This window comes from Heterodontus francisci, chromosome 8 (genome assembly GCF_036365525.1).
Source record: "Heterodontus francisci isolate sHetFra1 chromosome 8, sHetFra1.hap1, whole genome shotgun sequence".
Lineage (NCBI taxonomy): Eukaryota > Metazoa > Chordata > Chondrichthyes > Heterodontiformes > Heterodontidae > Heterodontus > Heterodontus francisci.
In genome coordinates this window covers 120,614,899-120,635,722 of record NC_090378.1, presented here as the reverse complement: position 1 = coordinate 120,635,722, position 20,824 = coordinate 120,614,899, and the positions used below count along the sequence as shown (strand labels likewise).

Sequence of the window (20,824 nt, the reverse complement as noted above, 5' to 3'; positions counted from 1 at the left end):
GGAAGATTGAAACTTAACCAACAGAGGAAGTGAAAGAAGGAGCTTGGAGCAGCTGGACGTTTGTTAATGACACGGGAGAAAACTGTGAACCGCACACACTATCTAGAATTTTACAGCACAGAAGGAGGCCATTCAGCCCATCGTGCCTGTGAGCTACCCAATTAGTCCCACTGCCCCTCTCTAGCCCTATAACCCAGAAAATCTTTCCTTTTCAGGTATATCTCCAATTCCCTTATCGAGACCTGGGCCCACAGTACGAGACTGTCCCTAACCTGGGCTCGAAATTGGCATCTCATTCATTCATTGGAAGACAAAATGCCTGGTGTGGGAAATGGAGCTCAGGACTCCGAACATTCCCTCTCCCCTCCTGAGCGACACTTCATGCTGGGGTGACAGTTCCATGGGCCCCGACAGCACATTCCTACCTCACCCACTTCCCCATTCTGTGTCTATAAGCCTGGACCCTGTCAACAGGATATTTGACTACAGGGACCATCACCACTGTATCCAATTCTGTCCCCACCCGAAATCCACACCCAACTTGAATTTATATAGCGCCTATAATATACAAAACGTCACAAGATGCTTCACAGAGCTGCAGTATGAGGAACGGAGGAGGTGGTGAGGGGTCTTTAGGAAGAGTGATCAAAGGCTTGGGTGAAAGGATAGAGTTTGATGGAGCAGAGAGAGACCTGGAGAGGGAGAGGGATTAATGGCGGGAGTTCAGAGAGCAGGGCCGAGGCATCTGAAGACCCTGCTGTCAATGGTGGGATGAAGGAAGCAGCGATGGGCAGGAAAGCAGTGTCAGAATATGGAAGAGTGAGAGAGGGAATGTGAGTCTGCAGCAGGAGGCAAAGGTAGGGAGGAGTGAGGCCATGGAGGAAAACAGAGGCCCATGTTTGCTGGTCCCTATTGGATGCCCAGTGGGAAGGAGGCCCATGTTTGCTGGTCCCTATTGGATGCCCAGTAGGAAGGAGGCCCATGTTTGCTGGTCCCTATTGGATGCCCAGTGGGATGGAGGCCCATGTTTACTGGTCCCTATTGGATGCCCAGTGGGAAGGAGGCCCATGTTTACTGGTCCCTATTGGATGCCCAGTGGGAAGGAGGCCCATGTTTACTGGTCCCTATTGGATGCCCAGTGGGAAGGAGGCCCATGTTTACTGGTCCCTATTGGATGCCCAGTGGGAAGGAGGCCCATGTTTACTGGTCCCTATTGGATGCCCAGTGGGATGGAGGCCCATGTTTACTGGTCCCTATTGGAGGTCCAGTGGGAAGGAGGCCCATGTTTACTGGTCCCTATTGGAGGACCAATGGAACATGGACACTATGGTTGATGTGGAGGACAGCTCCTTCATGTTGTAAATGTTTGATTGTCCGCCCCTCATCCCAGTAAAACTCCAATGACCTGGAGCCTGACCATGGAAGGGGATGGAGACGGGAAGGGATTTGAACATGTTATGAGCTGACAGGATGGGGCAGTGGGTCAGACTCTGTCCTGTCCCTCCAGCTCACACTGATGGGGTGAGGATCTCCTCTCTCTGCTGGGCCTTCATGAAATGAGCTTTCTGTCCAAACCAGTCCCATTGAGAATAGACCAACAGCACAGAACTGCCCTAAATTTGACAATAATCTGCCAGTCTTACTGAGAGAGGCCAAAGCATGGTCACTGTGGGGAATGGGGCCTTACTCCAGGAGAAGGCATGTTTCTGGTGTCAAGGGTTAACATCCATTGGTGGGGCAGAGCAGAGGGAGTTTTACCCTTCATTTAACTGTGCTCCACCTGGGAGACTGTGGGAAAGAGAGAGTGAGGTGGAGGCTGTGAGACAGAGAGAGATAGAGAGGGAGACATTTAACTGTTGCACCAGGCCTCAAAGTGTTCCAGTCTCCAGTAATAACTCCTGTTTTAGAGATCAGTTACAGAATTACAGAACAATGGAGGGTGGGAGAGAGATGAGTAGGCAGAGGAACAAAGACAGAGAGATAGAGAGATGGGGAGGGAGAGAGACAGAGACAGGGAGACAGGGAGAGGAGGAGAGAGCAAAATAGGGAGAGTGAGATTGGAAGAACAAGATGGGGAGACAGGCAAAGAGTGAGGGAGAGAGAGATGAGTAGGCAGAAAGACAAAGACACAGACAGAGAGAGATACAGACAGAGAATGAGGGAGAGAGAGCGGACAGAGAGCAGGCAGAGAGACAAAGAGTGAGAGGTAGGGATGGGGAGAAGCAGAAAAAGAGAGAAAGAGATATGGAGAGAGAGACAAGGAGAATGAGGGAAGGGGAGTGAGAAAGATTTCAGGAGGGTGGGGGAGAGAGAGACAGTGAGTGAGAGGGAGAGGGCAAAAGAGGGAAAGGGATTGAGATAGGAGATAAAGAGGCAGAGAGAGAGGGGGTGAGAAATAGAAGGAGGGAGGTAGTGAGGGAAACAGAAAGAGAGAAGAGGAAGTGAGAGTTGCTGACGTGCCTTTCTCTGGGTGATACCATTTACATACTGAGAAACAGGCAGTCAGACTCTCACAGGCTGCAGCTTTATAAAGCAGAGCCCAGTGAAGGGAGAGTTTATCAGTAACCAGGCACAGAGACAGGAGCAGGCACCATGATTTCACCCATCCAGCTGATCTGGCCTCTGGCATTCTGCGTCGCAGGTACAAATCTCTCTCCTTCCACGGTTAATATTTTCCTGCTGTTTGTTTCAGTCCAATTCTACTGACTTGTGATTGGAGAGAAAATGCTGAAACATGAGGAGCGGTCACTGTCTCTAATAATATCTCATTTTACAGGGTCTTTCTGTGACAGTTCTTACTTCACTCTGTTTCTCTATTACCCCTCAGGTATCAGTGGAGACACCATCATCATGACCCAGTCTCCACCGGCACTGTCAGTGACACTGGGACAGACCGCAACGATCACCTGTACGGCCAGCCAGTCCGTGAGCAATGAAGTAGCTTGGTATCAGCAGCGAGACGGTCAGAAACCCACTCTCCTGATCTATTATGCAACAACTCGATACACAGGAATATCCGAACGATTCACCGGCAGTCAACAGAACACCAAATTCACTCTGACAATCAGTAATGTACAGAATGAGGATGTCGCAGATTATTACTGTCAGCAAGCTAAAAGCTGGTCTATCCACAGTGAGACAGAGCCTTACAAAAACCTCAATACACACAGTCCCACCTCCTGTCCTGACACATCCCACAGTTATATATAATATATAATAATGGACACACAGTCCCACCTCCTGCACTGACACATCCCACAGTTATATATAATATATAATAATGGACACACAGTCCCACCTCCTGTACTGACACGTCCCACAGTTATATATAATATATAATAATGGACTCACAGTCCCACCTCCTGTACTGACACATCCCACAGTTATATATAATATATAATAATAGACACACAGTCCCACCTCCAGCACTGACACGGCCCACAGTTATATATAATATATAATAATGGACACACAGTCCCACCTCCTGTACTGACACATCCCACAGTTATATATAATATATAATAATGGACACACAGTCCCACCTCCTGTACTGACGCATCCCACAGTTATATATAATATATAATAATGGACACACAGTCCCACCTCCTGTACTGACATGGCCCACAGTTATATATAATATATAATAATGGACACACAGTCCCACCTCCTGTACTGACACGGCCCACAGTTATATATAATATATAATAATGGACACACAGTCCCACCTCCTGTACTGACACGGCCCACAGTTATATATAATATATAATAATGGACACACAGTCCCACCTCCTGTACTGACACGGCCCACAGTTATATATAATATATAATAATGGACACACAGTCCCACCTCCTGTACTGACACATCCCACAGTTATATATAATATATAATAATGGATACACAGTCCCACCTCCTGTACTGACACGGCCCACAGTTATATACAATATATAATAATGGACACACAGTCCCACCTCCTGTACTGACACGGCCCACAGTTATATATAATATATAATAATGGACACACAGTCCCACCTCCTGTACTGACACGGCCCACAGTTATATACAATATATAATAATGGACACACAGTCCCACCTCCTGTACTGACACGGCCCACAGTTATATATAATATATAATAATGGACACACAGTCCCACCTCCAGCACTGACACGGCCCACAGTTATATATAATATATAATAATGGATACACAGTCCCACCTCCTGTACTGACACGGCCCACAGTTATATATAATATATAATAATGAACACACAGTCCCACCTCCTGTACTGACGCATCCCACAGTTATATATAATATATAATAATGGACACACAGTCCCAGCTCCTGTACTGACACGGCCCACAGTTATATATAATATATAATAATGGACACACAGTCCCAGCTCCTGTACTGACACGGCCCACAGTTATATATAATATATAATAATGAACACACAGTCCCACCTCCTGTACTGACGCATCCCACAGTTATATATAATATATAATAATGGACACACAGTCCCAGCTCCTGTACTGACACGGCCCACAGTTATATATAATATATAATAATGGACACACAGTCCCACCTCCTGTACTGACACGGCCCACAGTTATATATAATATATAATAATGAACACACAGTCCCACCTCCTGTACTGACGCATCCCACAGTTATATATAATATATAATAATGGACACACAGTCCCAGCTCCTGTACTGACACGGCCCACAGTAATATATAATATATAATAATGGACGCACAGTCCCACCTCCTATACTGACGCATCCCACAGTTATATATAATATATAATAATGGACACACAGTCCCAGCTCCTGTACTGACACATCCCACAGTTATATATAATATATAATAATGGACGCACAGTCCCACCTCCTATACTGACGCATCCCACAGTTATATATAATATATAATAATGGACAGACAGTCCCACCTCCTGTACTGACACGGCCCACAGTTATATATAATATATAATAATGGACACACATTCCCACCTCCTGTACTGACACGGCCCACAGTTATATATAATATATAATAATGGACGCACAGTCCCACCTCCGAGACTGACGCATCCCACAGTGATATATAATATATAATAATGGACACACATTCCCACCTCCTGTACTGACACGGCCCACAGTTATATATAATATATAATAATGAACACACAGTCCCAACCCCTGCACTGACACGTCCCACAGTTATATATAATATATAATAATGGATACACAGTCCCAACCCCTGCACTGACACGTCCCACAGTTATATATAATATATAATAATGAACACACAGTCCCAACCCCTGCACTGACACATCCCACAGTTATATATAATATATAATAATGGACACACAGTCCCACCTCCTGTACTGACACATCCCACAGTTATATATAATATATAATAATGGATACACAGTCCCAAGCCCTGCACTGACACGTCCCACAGTTATATATAATATATCATAATGAACACACAGTCCCACCTCCTGTACTGACACATCCCACAGTTATATATAATATATAATAATGGACACACAGTCCCACCTCCCGCACTGACACATCCCACAGTTATATATAATATATAATAATGGATACACAGTCCCAACCCCTGCACTGACACGTCCCACAGTTATATATAATATATAATAATGGACACACAGTCCCACCTCCTGTACTGACACATCCCACAGTTATATATAATATATAATAATGGATACACAGTCCCAACCCCTGCACTGACACGTCCCACAGTTATATATAATATATAATAATGGACACACAGTCCCACCTCCTGTACTGACACATCCCACAGTTATATATAATATATAATAATGGATACACAGTCCCAACCCCTGCACTGACACGTCCCACAGTTATATATAATATATAATAATGGACACACAGTCCCAGCTCCTGTACTGACACGGCCCACAGTTATATATAATATATAATAATGAACACACAGTCCCACCTCCTGTACTGACACATCCCACAGTTATATATAATATATAATAATGGATACACAGTCCCAACCCCTGCACTGACACGTCCCACAGTTATATCTAATATATAATAATGGATACACAGTCCCACCTCCTGTACTGACACATCCCACAGTTATATATAATATATAATAATGGATACACAGTCCCAACCCCTGCACTGACACGTCCCACAGTTATATATAATATATAATAATGGACACACAGTCCCACCTCCTGTACTGACACATCCCACAGTTATATATAATACATAATAATGGATACACAGTCCCAACCCCTGCACTGACACGTCCCACAGTTATATATAATATATAATAATGGACACACTGTCCCACCTCCTGTACTGACACATCCCACAGTTATATATAATATATAATAATGGATACACAGTCCCAAGCCCTGCACTGACACGTCCCACAGTTATATATAATATATCATAATGAACACACAGTCCCACCTCCTGTACTGACACATCCCACAGTTATATATAATATATAATAATGGACACACAGTCCCACCTCCCGCACTGACACATCCCAAAGTTATATATAATATATAATAATGGACACACAGTCCCACCTCCTGTACTGACGCATCCCACAGTTATATATAATATATAATAATGGACACACAGTCCCACCTCCTGTACTGACGCATCCCACAGTTATATATAATATATAATAATGGACACACAGCCCCACCTCCTGTCCTGACAGATCCCACTGTTATCTAGAATATATAATAATGGGCTCACAGTCCCACGTCCTGTACTGACACATCCCACAGTTATATATAAGACATAATATTGGACACACAGTCCCACCTCCTGTACTGACACATCCGACAGTTATCTAGAATATATAATAATGGACACACAGTCCCACCTCCCGCACTGACACATCCGACAGTTATATATAATATATAATAATGGACACACAGTCCCACCTCCTGCACTGACACATCCCACATTTATATATGATATATAATAATGGACACACAGTCCCACCTCCCGCACTGACACATCCCACAGTTATATATAATATATAATAATGGACGCACAGTCCCACCTCCTCGACTGACACGTTCCACAGTTATATATAATATATAATAATGGACACACAGTCCCACCTCCTGTACTGACACATCCCACAGTTATATATAACATATAATAATGGACACACAGTCCCACCTCCCGCACTGACACATCCCACAGTTATATATAATATATAATAATGGACACACAGTCCCACCTCCTCGACTGACACTTTCCACAGTTATATATAATATATAATAAGGGACGCACAGTCCCACCTCCTCGACTGACACGTTCCACAGTTATATATAATATATAATAATGGAGACACAGTCCCACCTCCTTGATTTACACGTTCCACAGTTATATATAATATATAGTAATGGACACACAGTCCCACCTCCCGCACTGACACATCCCACAGTTATATATAATATCTAATAATGGACGCACAGTCCCACCTCCTCGACTGACACGTTCCACAGTTATATATAATATATAATAATGGACACACAGTCCCACCTCCTGCACTGACACATCCCACAGTTATATATAATATATAATAATGGACGCACCGTGCCACCTCCTCGACTGACACGTTCCACAGTTATATATAATATATAATAATGGACAGACAGTCCCACCTCCCGCACTGACACATCCCACAGTTACATATAATATATAATAATGGACGCACAGTCCCACCTCCTCGACTGACACGTTCCACAGTTATATATAATATATAATATTGGAAACACAGTCCCACCTCCCATTATGACACATCCGACAGTTATATATAATATATAATATTGGACACATAGCCCCACCTCCTGTCCTGACAGATCCCACTGTTATCTAGAATATATAATAATGGGCTCACAGGCCCAAGTCCTGTACTGACACATCCCACAGTTATATATAATATATGTTCATGGACACACAGTCCCACCTCCCGCACTGACACATCCCACAGTTATATATAAGACATAATATTGGACACACAGTCCCACCTCCTGTACTGACACATCCGACAGTTATCTAGAATATATAATAATGGACACACAGTCCCACCTCCCGCACTGACACATCCGACAGTTATATATAATATATAATAATGGACACACAGTCCCACCTCCTGCACTGACACATCCCACAGTTATATATAATATATAATAATGGACACACAGTCCCACCTCCTGTACTGACACATCCCACATTTATATATGATATATAATAATGGACACACAGTCCCACCTCCTGTACTGACACATCCGACAGTTATCTAGAATATATAATAATGGACACACAGTCCCACCTCCCTCACTGAAACATCCGACAGTTATATATAATATATAATAATGGACACACAGTCCCACCTCCTGCACTGACACATCCCACAGTTATATATAATATATAATAGTGGACACACAGTCCCACCTCCTGGACTGACACATCCCACAGTTATATATAATATATAATAATGGACACACAGTCCCACCTCCTGCACTGACACATCCCACAGTTATATATAATATATAATAGTGGACACACAGTCCCACCTCCTGTACTGACACATCCCACATTTATATATGATATATAATAATGGACACACAGTCCCACCTCCCGCACTGACACATCCCACAGTTATATATAATATATAATATTGGACGCACAGTCCCACCTCCTCGACTGACACGTTCGACAGTTATATATAATATATAATAATGGACACACAGTCCCACCTCCTGTACTGACACATCCCACAGTTATATATAATATATAATAATGGACACACAGTCCCACCTCCCGCACTGACACATCCCACAGTTATATATAATATATAATAATGGACACACAGTCCCACCTCCTCGACTGACACTTTCCACAGTTATATATAATATATAATAATGGACGCATAGTCCCACCTCCCACACTGACACGTTCCACAGTTATATATAATATATAATAATGGACACACAGTCCCACCTCCCGCACTGACACATCCCACAGTTATATATAATATATAATATTGGACACACAGTCCCACCTCCTGCACTGACACATCCCACAATTATATATTATATATAATAATGGACTCACAGTCCCACCTCCTCTACTGACACAACCCACAGTTATACATAATATATAATATTGGACACACAGTCCCAACTCCTGCACTGACACATCCCACAGTTATACATAATATATAATATTGGATACACAGTCCCACCTCCCGCACTGACACATCCCACAATTATATATTATATATAATAATGGACTCACAGTCCCACCTCCTCTACTGACACAACCCACAGTTATAGATAATATATAATAATGGACACACAGTCCCACCTCCCGCACTGACACATCCCACAATTATATATTATATATAATAATGGACTCACAGTCCCACCTCCTCTACTGACACAACCCACAGTTATATATAATATATAATATTGGACACACAGTCCTACCTCCCGCACTGACACATCCCACAGTTATATATAATATATAATATTGGACACACAGTCCCACCTCCTGCACTGACACATCCCACAATTATATATAATATATAATAATGGACTCACAGTCCCACCTCCTCTACTGACACAACCCACAGTTATATATATTATATAATAATGGATACACAGTCCCACCTCCCGCACTGACACATCCCACAGTTATATATAATAGATAATAATGGACACACAGTCCCACCTCCTCTACTGACACAACCCACAGTTATATATAATAGATAATAATGGACACACAGTCCCACCTCCTGCACTGACACATCCCACATTTATATATTATATATAATAATGGACACAAAATCCCACCTCCCGCTCTGACACATCCCACAGTTATATATAATATATAATAATCGACACACAGTCCCACCTCCCGCACTGACCCATCCCACAGTTATATATAATATATAATAATGGACACACAGTCCCACCTCCTGTCCTGACACATCCCTCAGTTATATATAATAAATAATAATGGACACACAGTCCCACCCCCTGTACTGACACATCCCACTGTTATCTAGAATATATAATAATGGGCTCACAGTCCCACGTCCTGTACTGACACATCCCACAGTTATATATAATATATGTTCATGGACACACAGTCCCACCTCCCGCACTGACACATCCCACAGTTATATATAATATATAATAATGGACACACAGTCCCACCTCCTGCACTGACACATCCCACATTTATATATAATATATAATAATGGACACACAGTCCCACCTCCTGTACTGACACATCCCACAGTTATATTTAATATATAATAATGGACACACAGTCCCACCTCCTGTACTGACACATCCCACAGTTATATCTAATATATAATAATGGACACACAGTCCCACCTCCTGGACTGACACGTCCCACAGTTATATATAAGACATAATATTGGACACACAGTCCCACCTCCTGTACTGACACATCCCACAGTTATATATAATATATAATAATGGACACACAGTCCCACCTCCCGCACTGACACATCCCACAGTTATATATAATATATAATAATGGACACACAGTCCCACCTCCTCGACTGACACTTTCCACAGTTATATATAATATATAATAATGGACGCATAGTCCCACCTCCCACACTGACACGTTCCACAGTTATATATAATATATAATAATGGACACACAGTCCCACCTCCCGCACTGACACATCCCACAGTTATATATAATATATAATATTGGACACACAGTCCCACCTCCTGCACTGACACATCCCACAATTATATATTATATATAATAATGGACTCACAGTCCCACCTCCTCTACTGACACAACCCACAGTTATATATAATATATAATAATGGACACACAGTCCCACCTCCCGCACTGACACATCCCACAGTTATATATCATATATAATAATGGACACACAGTCCCACCTCCCGCACTGACACATCCCACAGTTATATATAATAGATAATAATGGACACACAGTCCCACCTCCTGCACTGACACATCCCACATTTATATATTATATATAATAATGGACACAAAATCCCACCTCCCGCTCTGACACATCCCACAGTTATATATAATATATAATAATGGACACACAGTCCCACCTCCTGCACTGACACATCCCACATTTATATATAATATATAATAATGGACACACAGTCCCACCTCCTGTACTGACACATCCCACAGTTATATATAATATATAATAATCGACACACAGTCCCACCTCCTGTCCTGACACATCCCTCAGTTATATATAATATATAATAATGGACACAAAGTCCCACCTCCTGCACTGACACATCCCACAGTTATATATAATATATAATAATGGACACACAGTCCCACCCCCTGTACTGACACATCCCACTGTTATCTAGAATATATAATAATGGGCTCACAGTCCCACGTCCTGTACTGACACATCCCACAGTTATATATAATATATGTTCATGGACACACAGTCCCACCTCCCGCACTGACACATCCCACAGTTATATATAATATATAATAATGGACACACAGTCCCACCTCCTGCACTGACACATCCCACATTTATATATAATATATAATAATGGACACACAGTCCCACCTCCTGTACTGACACATCCCACAGTTATATCTAATATATAATAATGGACACACAGTCCCACCTCCTGGACTGACACGTCCCACAGTTATATATAAGACATAATATTGGACACACAGTCCCACCTCCTGTACTGACACATCCGACAGTTATATATAATATATAATATTGGACACACAGCCCCACCTCCTGTCCTGACAGATCCCACTGTTATCTAGAATATATAATAATGGGCTCACAGTCCCACGTCCTGTACTGACACATCCCACAGTTATATATAATAAATGTTCATGGACACACAGTCCCACCTCCCGCACTGACACATCCCACAGTTATATATAAGACATAATATTGGACACACAGTCCCACCTCCTGTACTGACACATCCGACAGTTATCTAGAATATATAATAATGGACACACAGTCCCACCTCCCGCACTGACACATCCGACAGTTATATATAATATATAATAATGGACACACAGTCCCACCTCCTGCACTGACACATCCCACATTTATATATGATATATAATAATGGACACACAGTCCCACCTCCCGAACTGACACATCCCACAGTTATATATAATATATAATAATGGACGCACAGTCCCACCTCCTCGACTGACACGTTCCACAGTTATATATAATATATAATAATGGACACACAGTCCCACCTCCTGTACTGACACATCCCACAGTTATATATAATATATAATAATGGACACACAGTCCCACCTCCCGCACTGACACATCCCACAGTTATATATAATATATAAGAATGGACACACAGTCCCACCTCCTCGACTGACACTTTCCACAGTTATATATAATATATAATAATGGACGCACAGTCCCACCTCCTCGACTGACACGTTCCACAGTTCGATATAATATATAATAATGGAGACACAGTCCCACCTCCTTGATTTACACTTTCCACAGTTATATATAATATATAGTAATGGACACACAGTCCCACCTCCCGCACTGACACATCCCACAGTTATATATAATATCTAATAATGGACGCACAGTCCCACCTCCTCGACTGACACGTTCCACAGTTATACATAATATATAATAATGGACACACAGTCCCACCTCCTGCACTGACACATCCCACAGTTATATATAATATATATTAATGGATGCACCGTGCCACCTCCTCGACTGACACGTTCCACAGTTATATATAATATATAATAATGGACAGACAGTCCCACCTCCCGCACTGACACATCCCACAGTTATATATAATATCTAATAATGGACGCACAGTCCCACCTCCTGTATTGACACGTTCCACAGTTATATATAATATATATTAATGGACGCACCGTGCCACCTCCTCGACTGACACGTTCCACAGTTATATATAATATATAATAATGGACACACAGTCCCACCTCCTGCACTGACACATCCCACAGTTATATATAATATATATTAATGGACGCACCGTGCCACCTCCTCGACTGACACGTTCCACAGTTATATATAATATATAATAATGGACAGACAGTCCCACCTCCCGCACTGACACATCCCACAGTTATATATAATATATAATAATGGACACACAGTCCCACCTCCTGCACTGACACATCCCACAGTTATATATAATATATATTAATGGACGCACCGTGCCACCTCCTCGACTGACACGTTCCACAGTTATATATAATATATAATAATGGACAGACAGTCCCACCTCCCGCACTGACACATCCCACAGTTAGATATAATATATAATAATGGACACACAGTCCCACCTCCCGCACTGACACATCCCACAGTTATATATAATATATAATAATGGACACACAGTCCCACCTCCCGCACTGACACATCCCACAGTTATATATAATATATAATAATGGACGCACAGTCCCACCTCCTCGACTGACATGTTCCACAGTTATATATAATATATAATAATGGAAACACAGTCCCACCTCCCGCACTGAAACATCCCACAGTTATATATAATATATAATAATGGACACACTGTCCCACCACCTGCACTGACACATCCCACAGTTATATATAATATATAATAATCGACACACAGTCCCACCTCCTGCACTGACACATCCCACAGTTATATATAATAATAATAATGGACACACAGTCCCACCTCCCGCACTGACACATCCCACAGTTATATATAGTATATAATAATGGACACACAGTCCCACCTCCCGCACTGACACATCCCACAGTTATATATAATATATAATAATGGACACACAGTCCCACCACCTGTACTGACACATCCGAGAGTTATATATAATATATAATAATGGACACACAGTCCCACCTCCCGCACTGACACATCCCACAGTTATATATAGTATATAATAATGGACACACAGTCCCACCTCCCGCACTGACACATCCCACAGTTATATATAGTATATAATAATGGACACACAGTCCCACCTCCCGCACTGACACATCCGACAATTATATATAATATATAATAATGGACACACAGTCCCACCTCCTCGACTGACACTTTCCACAGTTATATATAATATATAATCAGGGACGCACAGTCCCACCTCCTCGACTGACACGTTCCACAGTTATATATAATATATAATAATGGAGACACAGTCCCACCTCCTTGATTTACACGTTCCACAGTTATATATAATATATAGTAATGGACGCACAGTCCCACCTCCTCGACTGACACGTTCCACAGTTATATATAATATATAATAATGGACACACAGTCCCACCTCCTGCACTGACACATCCCACAGTTATATATAATATATAATAATGGACGCACCGTGCCACCTCCTCGACTGACACGTTCCACAGTTATATATAATATATAATAATGGACAGACAGTCCCACCTACCGCACTGACACATCCCACAGTTATATATAATATATAATAATGGACGCACAGTACCACCTCCTCGACTGACACGTTCCACAGTTATATATAATATATAATAATGGACACACAGTCCCACCTCCCGCACTGACACATCCCACAGTTATATATAATATATAATAATGGAAACACAGTCCCACCTCCCGCACTGAAACATCCCACAGTTATATATAATATATAATAATGGACACACTGTCCCACCACCTGCACTGACACATCCCACAGTTATATATAATATATAATAATGGAAACACAGTCCCACCTCCCATTATGACACATCCCACAGTTATATATAATATATAATAATGGAAACACAGTCCCACCTCCCGCACTGAAACATCCCACAGTTATATATAATATATAATAATGGACACACTGTCCCACCACCTGCACTGACACATCCCACAGTTATATATAATATATAATAATGGACACACAGTCCCACCTCCCGCACTGACACATCCCACAGTTATATATAGTATATAATAAAAGACACACAGTCCCACCTCCCGCACTGACACATCTCACAGTTATATATAGTATATAATAATGGACACACAGTCCCACCTCCCGCACTGACACATCCCACAGTTATATATAGTATATAATAATGGACACACAGTCCCACCTCCCGCACTGACACATCTCACAGTTATATATAGTATATAATAATGGACACACAGTCCCACCTCCCGCACTGACACATCCCACAGTTATATATAATATATAATAATGGACACACAGTCCCACCTCCAGTCCTGACAAATCCCACAGTTATATATAATATATAATAATGGATACACAGTCCCACCTCCCGCACTGACATCCCACAGTTATATATAATATATAATAATGGACGCACAGTCCCACCTACCCGACTGACATGTTCCACATTTATATATAATATATAATAATGGACTCACAGTCCCACCTCCAGTCCTGACAAATCCCACAGTTATATATAATATATAATAATGGATACACAGTCCCACCTCCCGCACTGACACATCCCACAGTTATAGATAATATATAATAATGGACACACAGTCCCACCTCCCGCACTGACACATCCCACAGTTATATATAATATATAATAATGGACACACAGTCCCACCTCCTTTACTGACACATCCCACAGTTGTATATAATTTATGATAATGGACACACAGTCCCACATCCTGTACTGACACATCCCACAGTTATATATAATATATAATAATGGACACACAGTCCCACCTCCTGCACTGACACATCCCACAGTTATATATAATTTATAATAATGGACACACAGTCCCACCTCCTGTACTGACACATCCCACAGTTATATATAATATATAATAATGGACACACAGTCCCACCTCCTGTACTGACACATCCCACAGTTAAATATAATATATAATAATGGACACACAGTCCCACCTCCTCGACTGACACGTTCCACAGTTATATATAATATATAATAATGGACACACAGTCCCACCTCCTGTACTGACAGACCCCACAGTTATATATAATATATAATAATGGACACACAGTCCCACCTCCTGTACTGACACATCCCACAGTTAAATATAATATATAATAATGGACACACAGTCCCAAGTCCTCGACTGACACGTTCCACAGTTATATATAATATATAATAATGGACACACAGTCCCACCTCCTGTACTGACACATCCCACAGTTAAATATAATATATAATAATGGACACACAGTCCCACCTCCTCGACTGACACGTTCCACAGTTATATATAATATATAATAATGGACACACAGTCCCACCTCCCGCACTGACACATCCCACAGTTATATATAATATATAATAATGGATGCACAGTCCCACCTCCTCGACTGACACGTTCCACAGTTATATATAATATATAATAATGGACACACAGTCCCACCTCCCGCACTGACACATCCCACAGTTATATATAATATATAATAATGGACACACAGTCCCACCTCCCGCACTGACACATCCCACAGTTATATATAATATATAATAATGGACACACAGTCCCACCTCCTGTACTGACACATCCCACAGTTAAATATAATATATAATAATGGACACACAGTCCCACCTCCTCGACTGACACGTTCCACAGTTATATATAATATATAATAATGGACACACAGTCCCACCTCCCGCACTGACACATCCCACAGTTATATATAATATATAATAATGGATGCACAGTCCCACCTCCTCGACTGACACGTTCCACAGTTATATATAATATATAATTAGGGACGCACAGTCCCACCTCCTCGACTGACACGTTCCACAGTTATATATAATATATAATTAGGGACGCACAGTCCCACCTCCTCGACTAACACGTTCCACAGTTATATATAATATATAATAAGGGACGCACAGTCCCACCTCCTCGACTGACACGTTCCACTGTTATATATAATATATAATATGGGACGCACAGTCCCACCTCCCGCACTGACACATCCCACAGTTATAGATAATATATAATAAGGGACGCACAGTCCCACCTCCTCGACTGACACGTTCCACTGTTATATATAATATATAATAATGGATGCACAGTCCCACCTCCCGCACTGACACATCCCACAGTTATAGATAATGTATAATAATGGACACACAGTCCCACCTCCTGTACTGACACATCCCACAGTTATATATAATGTATAATAATGGACACACAGTCCCACCTCCTGTACTGACACATCCCACAGTTATATATAATATATAATAATGGACACACAGTCCCACCTCCTGTACTGACACGTCCCACAGTTATATATAATATATAATAATGGACACACAGTCCCACCTCCTGTTCTGACACATCCCACAGTTATATATAATGTATAATAATGGATACACAGTCCCAAGCCCTGCACTGACACGTCCCACAGTTATATATAATATATCATAATGAACACACAGTCCCACCTCCTGTACTGACACATCCCACAGTTATATATAATATATAATAATGGACACACAGTCCCACCTCCCGCACTGACACATCCCACAGTTATATATAATATATAATAATGGAGACACAGTCCCACCTCCTGTACTGACACATCCCACAGTTATATATAATATATAATAATGGATACACAGTCCCACCTCCTGTACTGACACATCCCACAGTTATATATAATATATAATAATGGACACACAGTCCCACCTCCTGTACTGACACATCCCACAGTTATATATAATATATAATAATGGACACACAGTCCCACCTCCTGTACTGACACATCCCACAGTTATATATGATATATAATAATGGATACACAGTCCCAACCCCTGCACTGACACGTCCCACAGTTATATATAATATATAATAATGGACACACAGTCCCACCTCCTGTACTGACACATCCCACAGTTATATATAATATATAATAATGGATACACAGTCCCAAGCCCTGCACTGACACGTCCCACAGTTATATATAATATATCATAATGAATACACAGTCCCACCTCCTGTACTGACACATCCCACAGTTATATATAATATATAATAATGGACACACAGTCCCACCTCCCGCACTGACACATCCCAAAGTTATATATAATATATAATAATGGACACACAGTCCCACCTCCTGTACTGACGCATCCCACAGTTATATATAATATATAATAATGGAGACACAGTCCCACCTCCTGTACTGACGCATCCCACAGTTATATATAATATATAATAATGGACACAGAGCCCCACCTCCTGTCCTGACAGATCCCACTGTTATCTAGAATATATAATAATGGGCTCACAGTCCCACGTCCTGTACTGACACATCCCACAGTTATATATAAGACATAATATTGGACACACAGTCCCACCTCCTGTACTGACACATCCGACAGTTATCTAGAATATATAATAATGGACACACAGTCCCACCTCCCGCACTGACACATCCGACAGTTATATATAATATATAATAATGGACACACAGTCCCACCTCCTGCACTGACACATCCCACATTTATATATGATATATAATAATGGACACACAGTCCCACCTCCCGCACTGACACATCCCACAGTTATATATAATATATAATAATGGACGCACAGTCCCACCTCCTCGACTGACACGTTCCACAGTTATATATAATATATAATAATGGACACACAGTCCCACCTCCTGTACTGACACATTCCACAGTTATATATAACATATAATAATGGACACACAGTCCCACCTCCCGCACTGACACATCCCACAGTTATATATAATATATAATAATGGACACACAGTCCCACCTCCTCGACTGACACTTTCCACAGTTATATATAATATATAATAAGGGACGCACAGTCCCACCTCCTCGACTGACACGTTCCACAGTTATATATAATATATAATAATGGAGACAGTCCCACCTCCTTGATTTACACCTTCCACAGTTATATATAATATATAGTAATGGACACACAGTCCCACCTCCCGCACTGACACATCCCACAGTTATATATAATATATAATAATGGACACACAGTCCCACCTCCTCGACTGACACGTTCCACAGTTATATATAATATATAATAATGGACAGACAGTCCCACCTCCCGCACTGACACATCCCACAGTTACATATAATATATAATAATGGACGCACAGTACCACCTCCTCGACTGACACGTTCCACAGTTATATATAATATATAATAATGGACGCACAGTCCCACCTCCTCGACTGACACGTTCCACAGTTATATATAATATATAATATTGGAAACACAGTCCCACCTCCCATTATGACACATCCGACAGTTATATATAATATATAATATTGGACACACAGCCCCACCTCCTGTCCTGACAGATCCCACTGTTATCTAGAATATATAATAATGGGCTCACAGTCCCAAGTCCTGTACTGACACATCCCACAGTTATATATAATATATGTTCATGGACACACAGTCCCACCTCCCGCACTGACACATCCCACAGTTATATATAAGACATAATATTGGACACACAGTCCCACCTCCTGTACTGACACATCCGACAGTTATCCAGAATATATAATAATGGACACACAGTCCCACCTCCCGCACTGACACATCCGACAGTTATATATAATATATAATAATGGACACACAGTCCCACCTCCTGCACTGACACATCCCACAGTTATATATAATATATAATAATGGACACACAGTCCCACCTCCTGTACTGACACATCCCACATTTATATATGATATATAATAATGGACACACAGTCCCACCTCCTGTACTGACACATCCGACAGTTATCTAGAATATATAATAATGGACACACAGTCCCACCTCCCGCACTGACACATCCCACAGTTATATATAATATATAATAATGGACACACAGTCCCACCTCCTCGACTGACACTTTCCACAGTTATATATAATATATAATAAGGGACGCACAGTCCCACCTCCTCGACTGACACGTTCCACAGTTATATATAATATATAATAATGGAGACAGTCCCACCTCCTTGATTTACACGTTCCACAGTTATATATAATATATAGTAATGGACACACAGTCCCACCTCCCGCACTGATACATCCCACAGTTATATATAATATCTAATAATGGACGCACAGTCCCACCTCCTCGACTGACACGTTCCACAGATATATATAATATATAATATTGGAAACACAGTCCCACCTCCCATTATGACACATCCGACAGTTATATATAATATATAATATTGGACACACAGCCCCACCTCCTGTCCTGACAGATCCCACTGTTATCTAGAATATATAATAATGGGCTCACAGTCCCAAGTCCTGTACTGACACATCCCACAGTTATATATAATATATGTTCATGGACACACAGTCCCACCTCCCGCACTGACACATCCCACAGTTATATATAAGACATAATATTGGACACACAGTCCCACCTCCTGTACTGACACATCCGACAGTTATCCAGAATATATAATAATGGACACACAGTCCCACCTCCCGCACTGACACATCCGACAGTTATATATAATATATAATAATGGACACACAGTCCCACCTCCTGCACTGACACATCCCACAGTTATATATAATATATAATAATGGACACACAGTCCCACCTCCTGTACTGACACATCCCACATTTATATATGATATATAATAATGGACACACAGTCCCACCTCCTGTACTGACACATCCGACAGTTATCTAGAATATATAATAATGGACACACAGTCCCACCTCCCGCACTGACACATCCGACAGTT

At 41.5% G+C, this 20,824-nt stretch overlaps 1 protein-coding gene and 1 gene segment (V, D, J or C); one reads left to right on the top strand and one right to left on the bottom strand.

The window, feature by feature from the left end:
• Positions 1-20,824, bottom strand: part of LOC137373116 (ral guanine nucleotide dissociation stimulator-like 1) — a 128,620-nt gene that overhangs the window by 44,288 nt on the left and 63,508 nt on the right. The gene's annotated exons all lie outside the window — the stretch shown is intronic.
• The window catches only part of LOC137373118 (Ig kappa chain V region Mem5-like), a 55,501-nt gene continuing 37,209 nt past the window's right edge, over positions 2,533-20,824 (top strand). Inside the window, 2 exon segments of the V gene segment in view lie at positions 2,533-2,641; positions 2,828-3,133. Of these exon segments, the coding sequence occupies positions 2,593-2,641; positions 2,828-3,133 (355 nt within the window).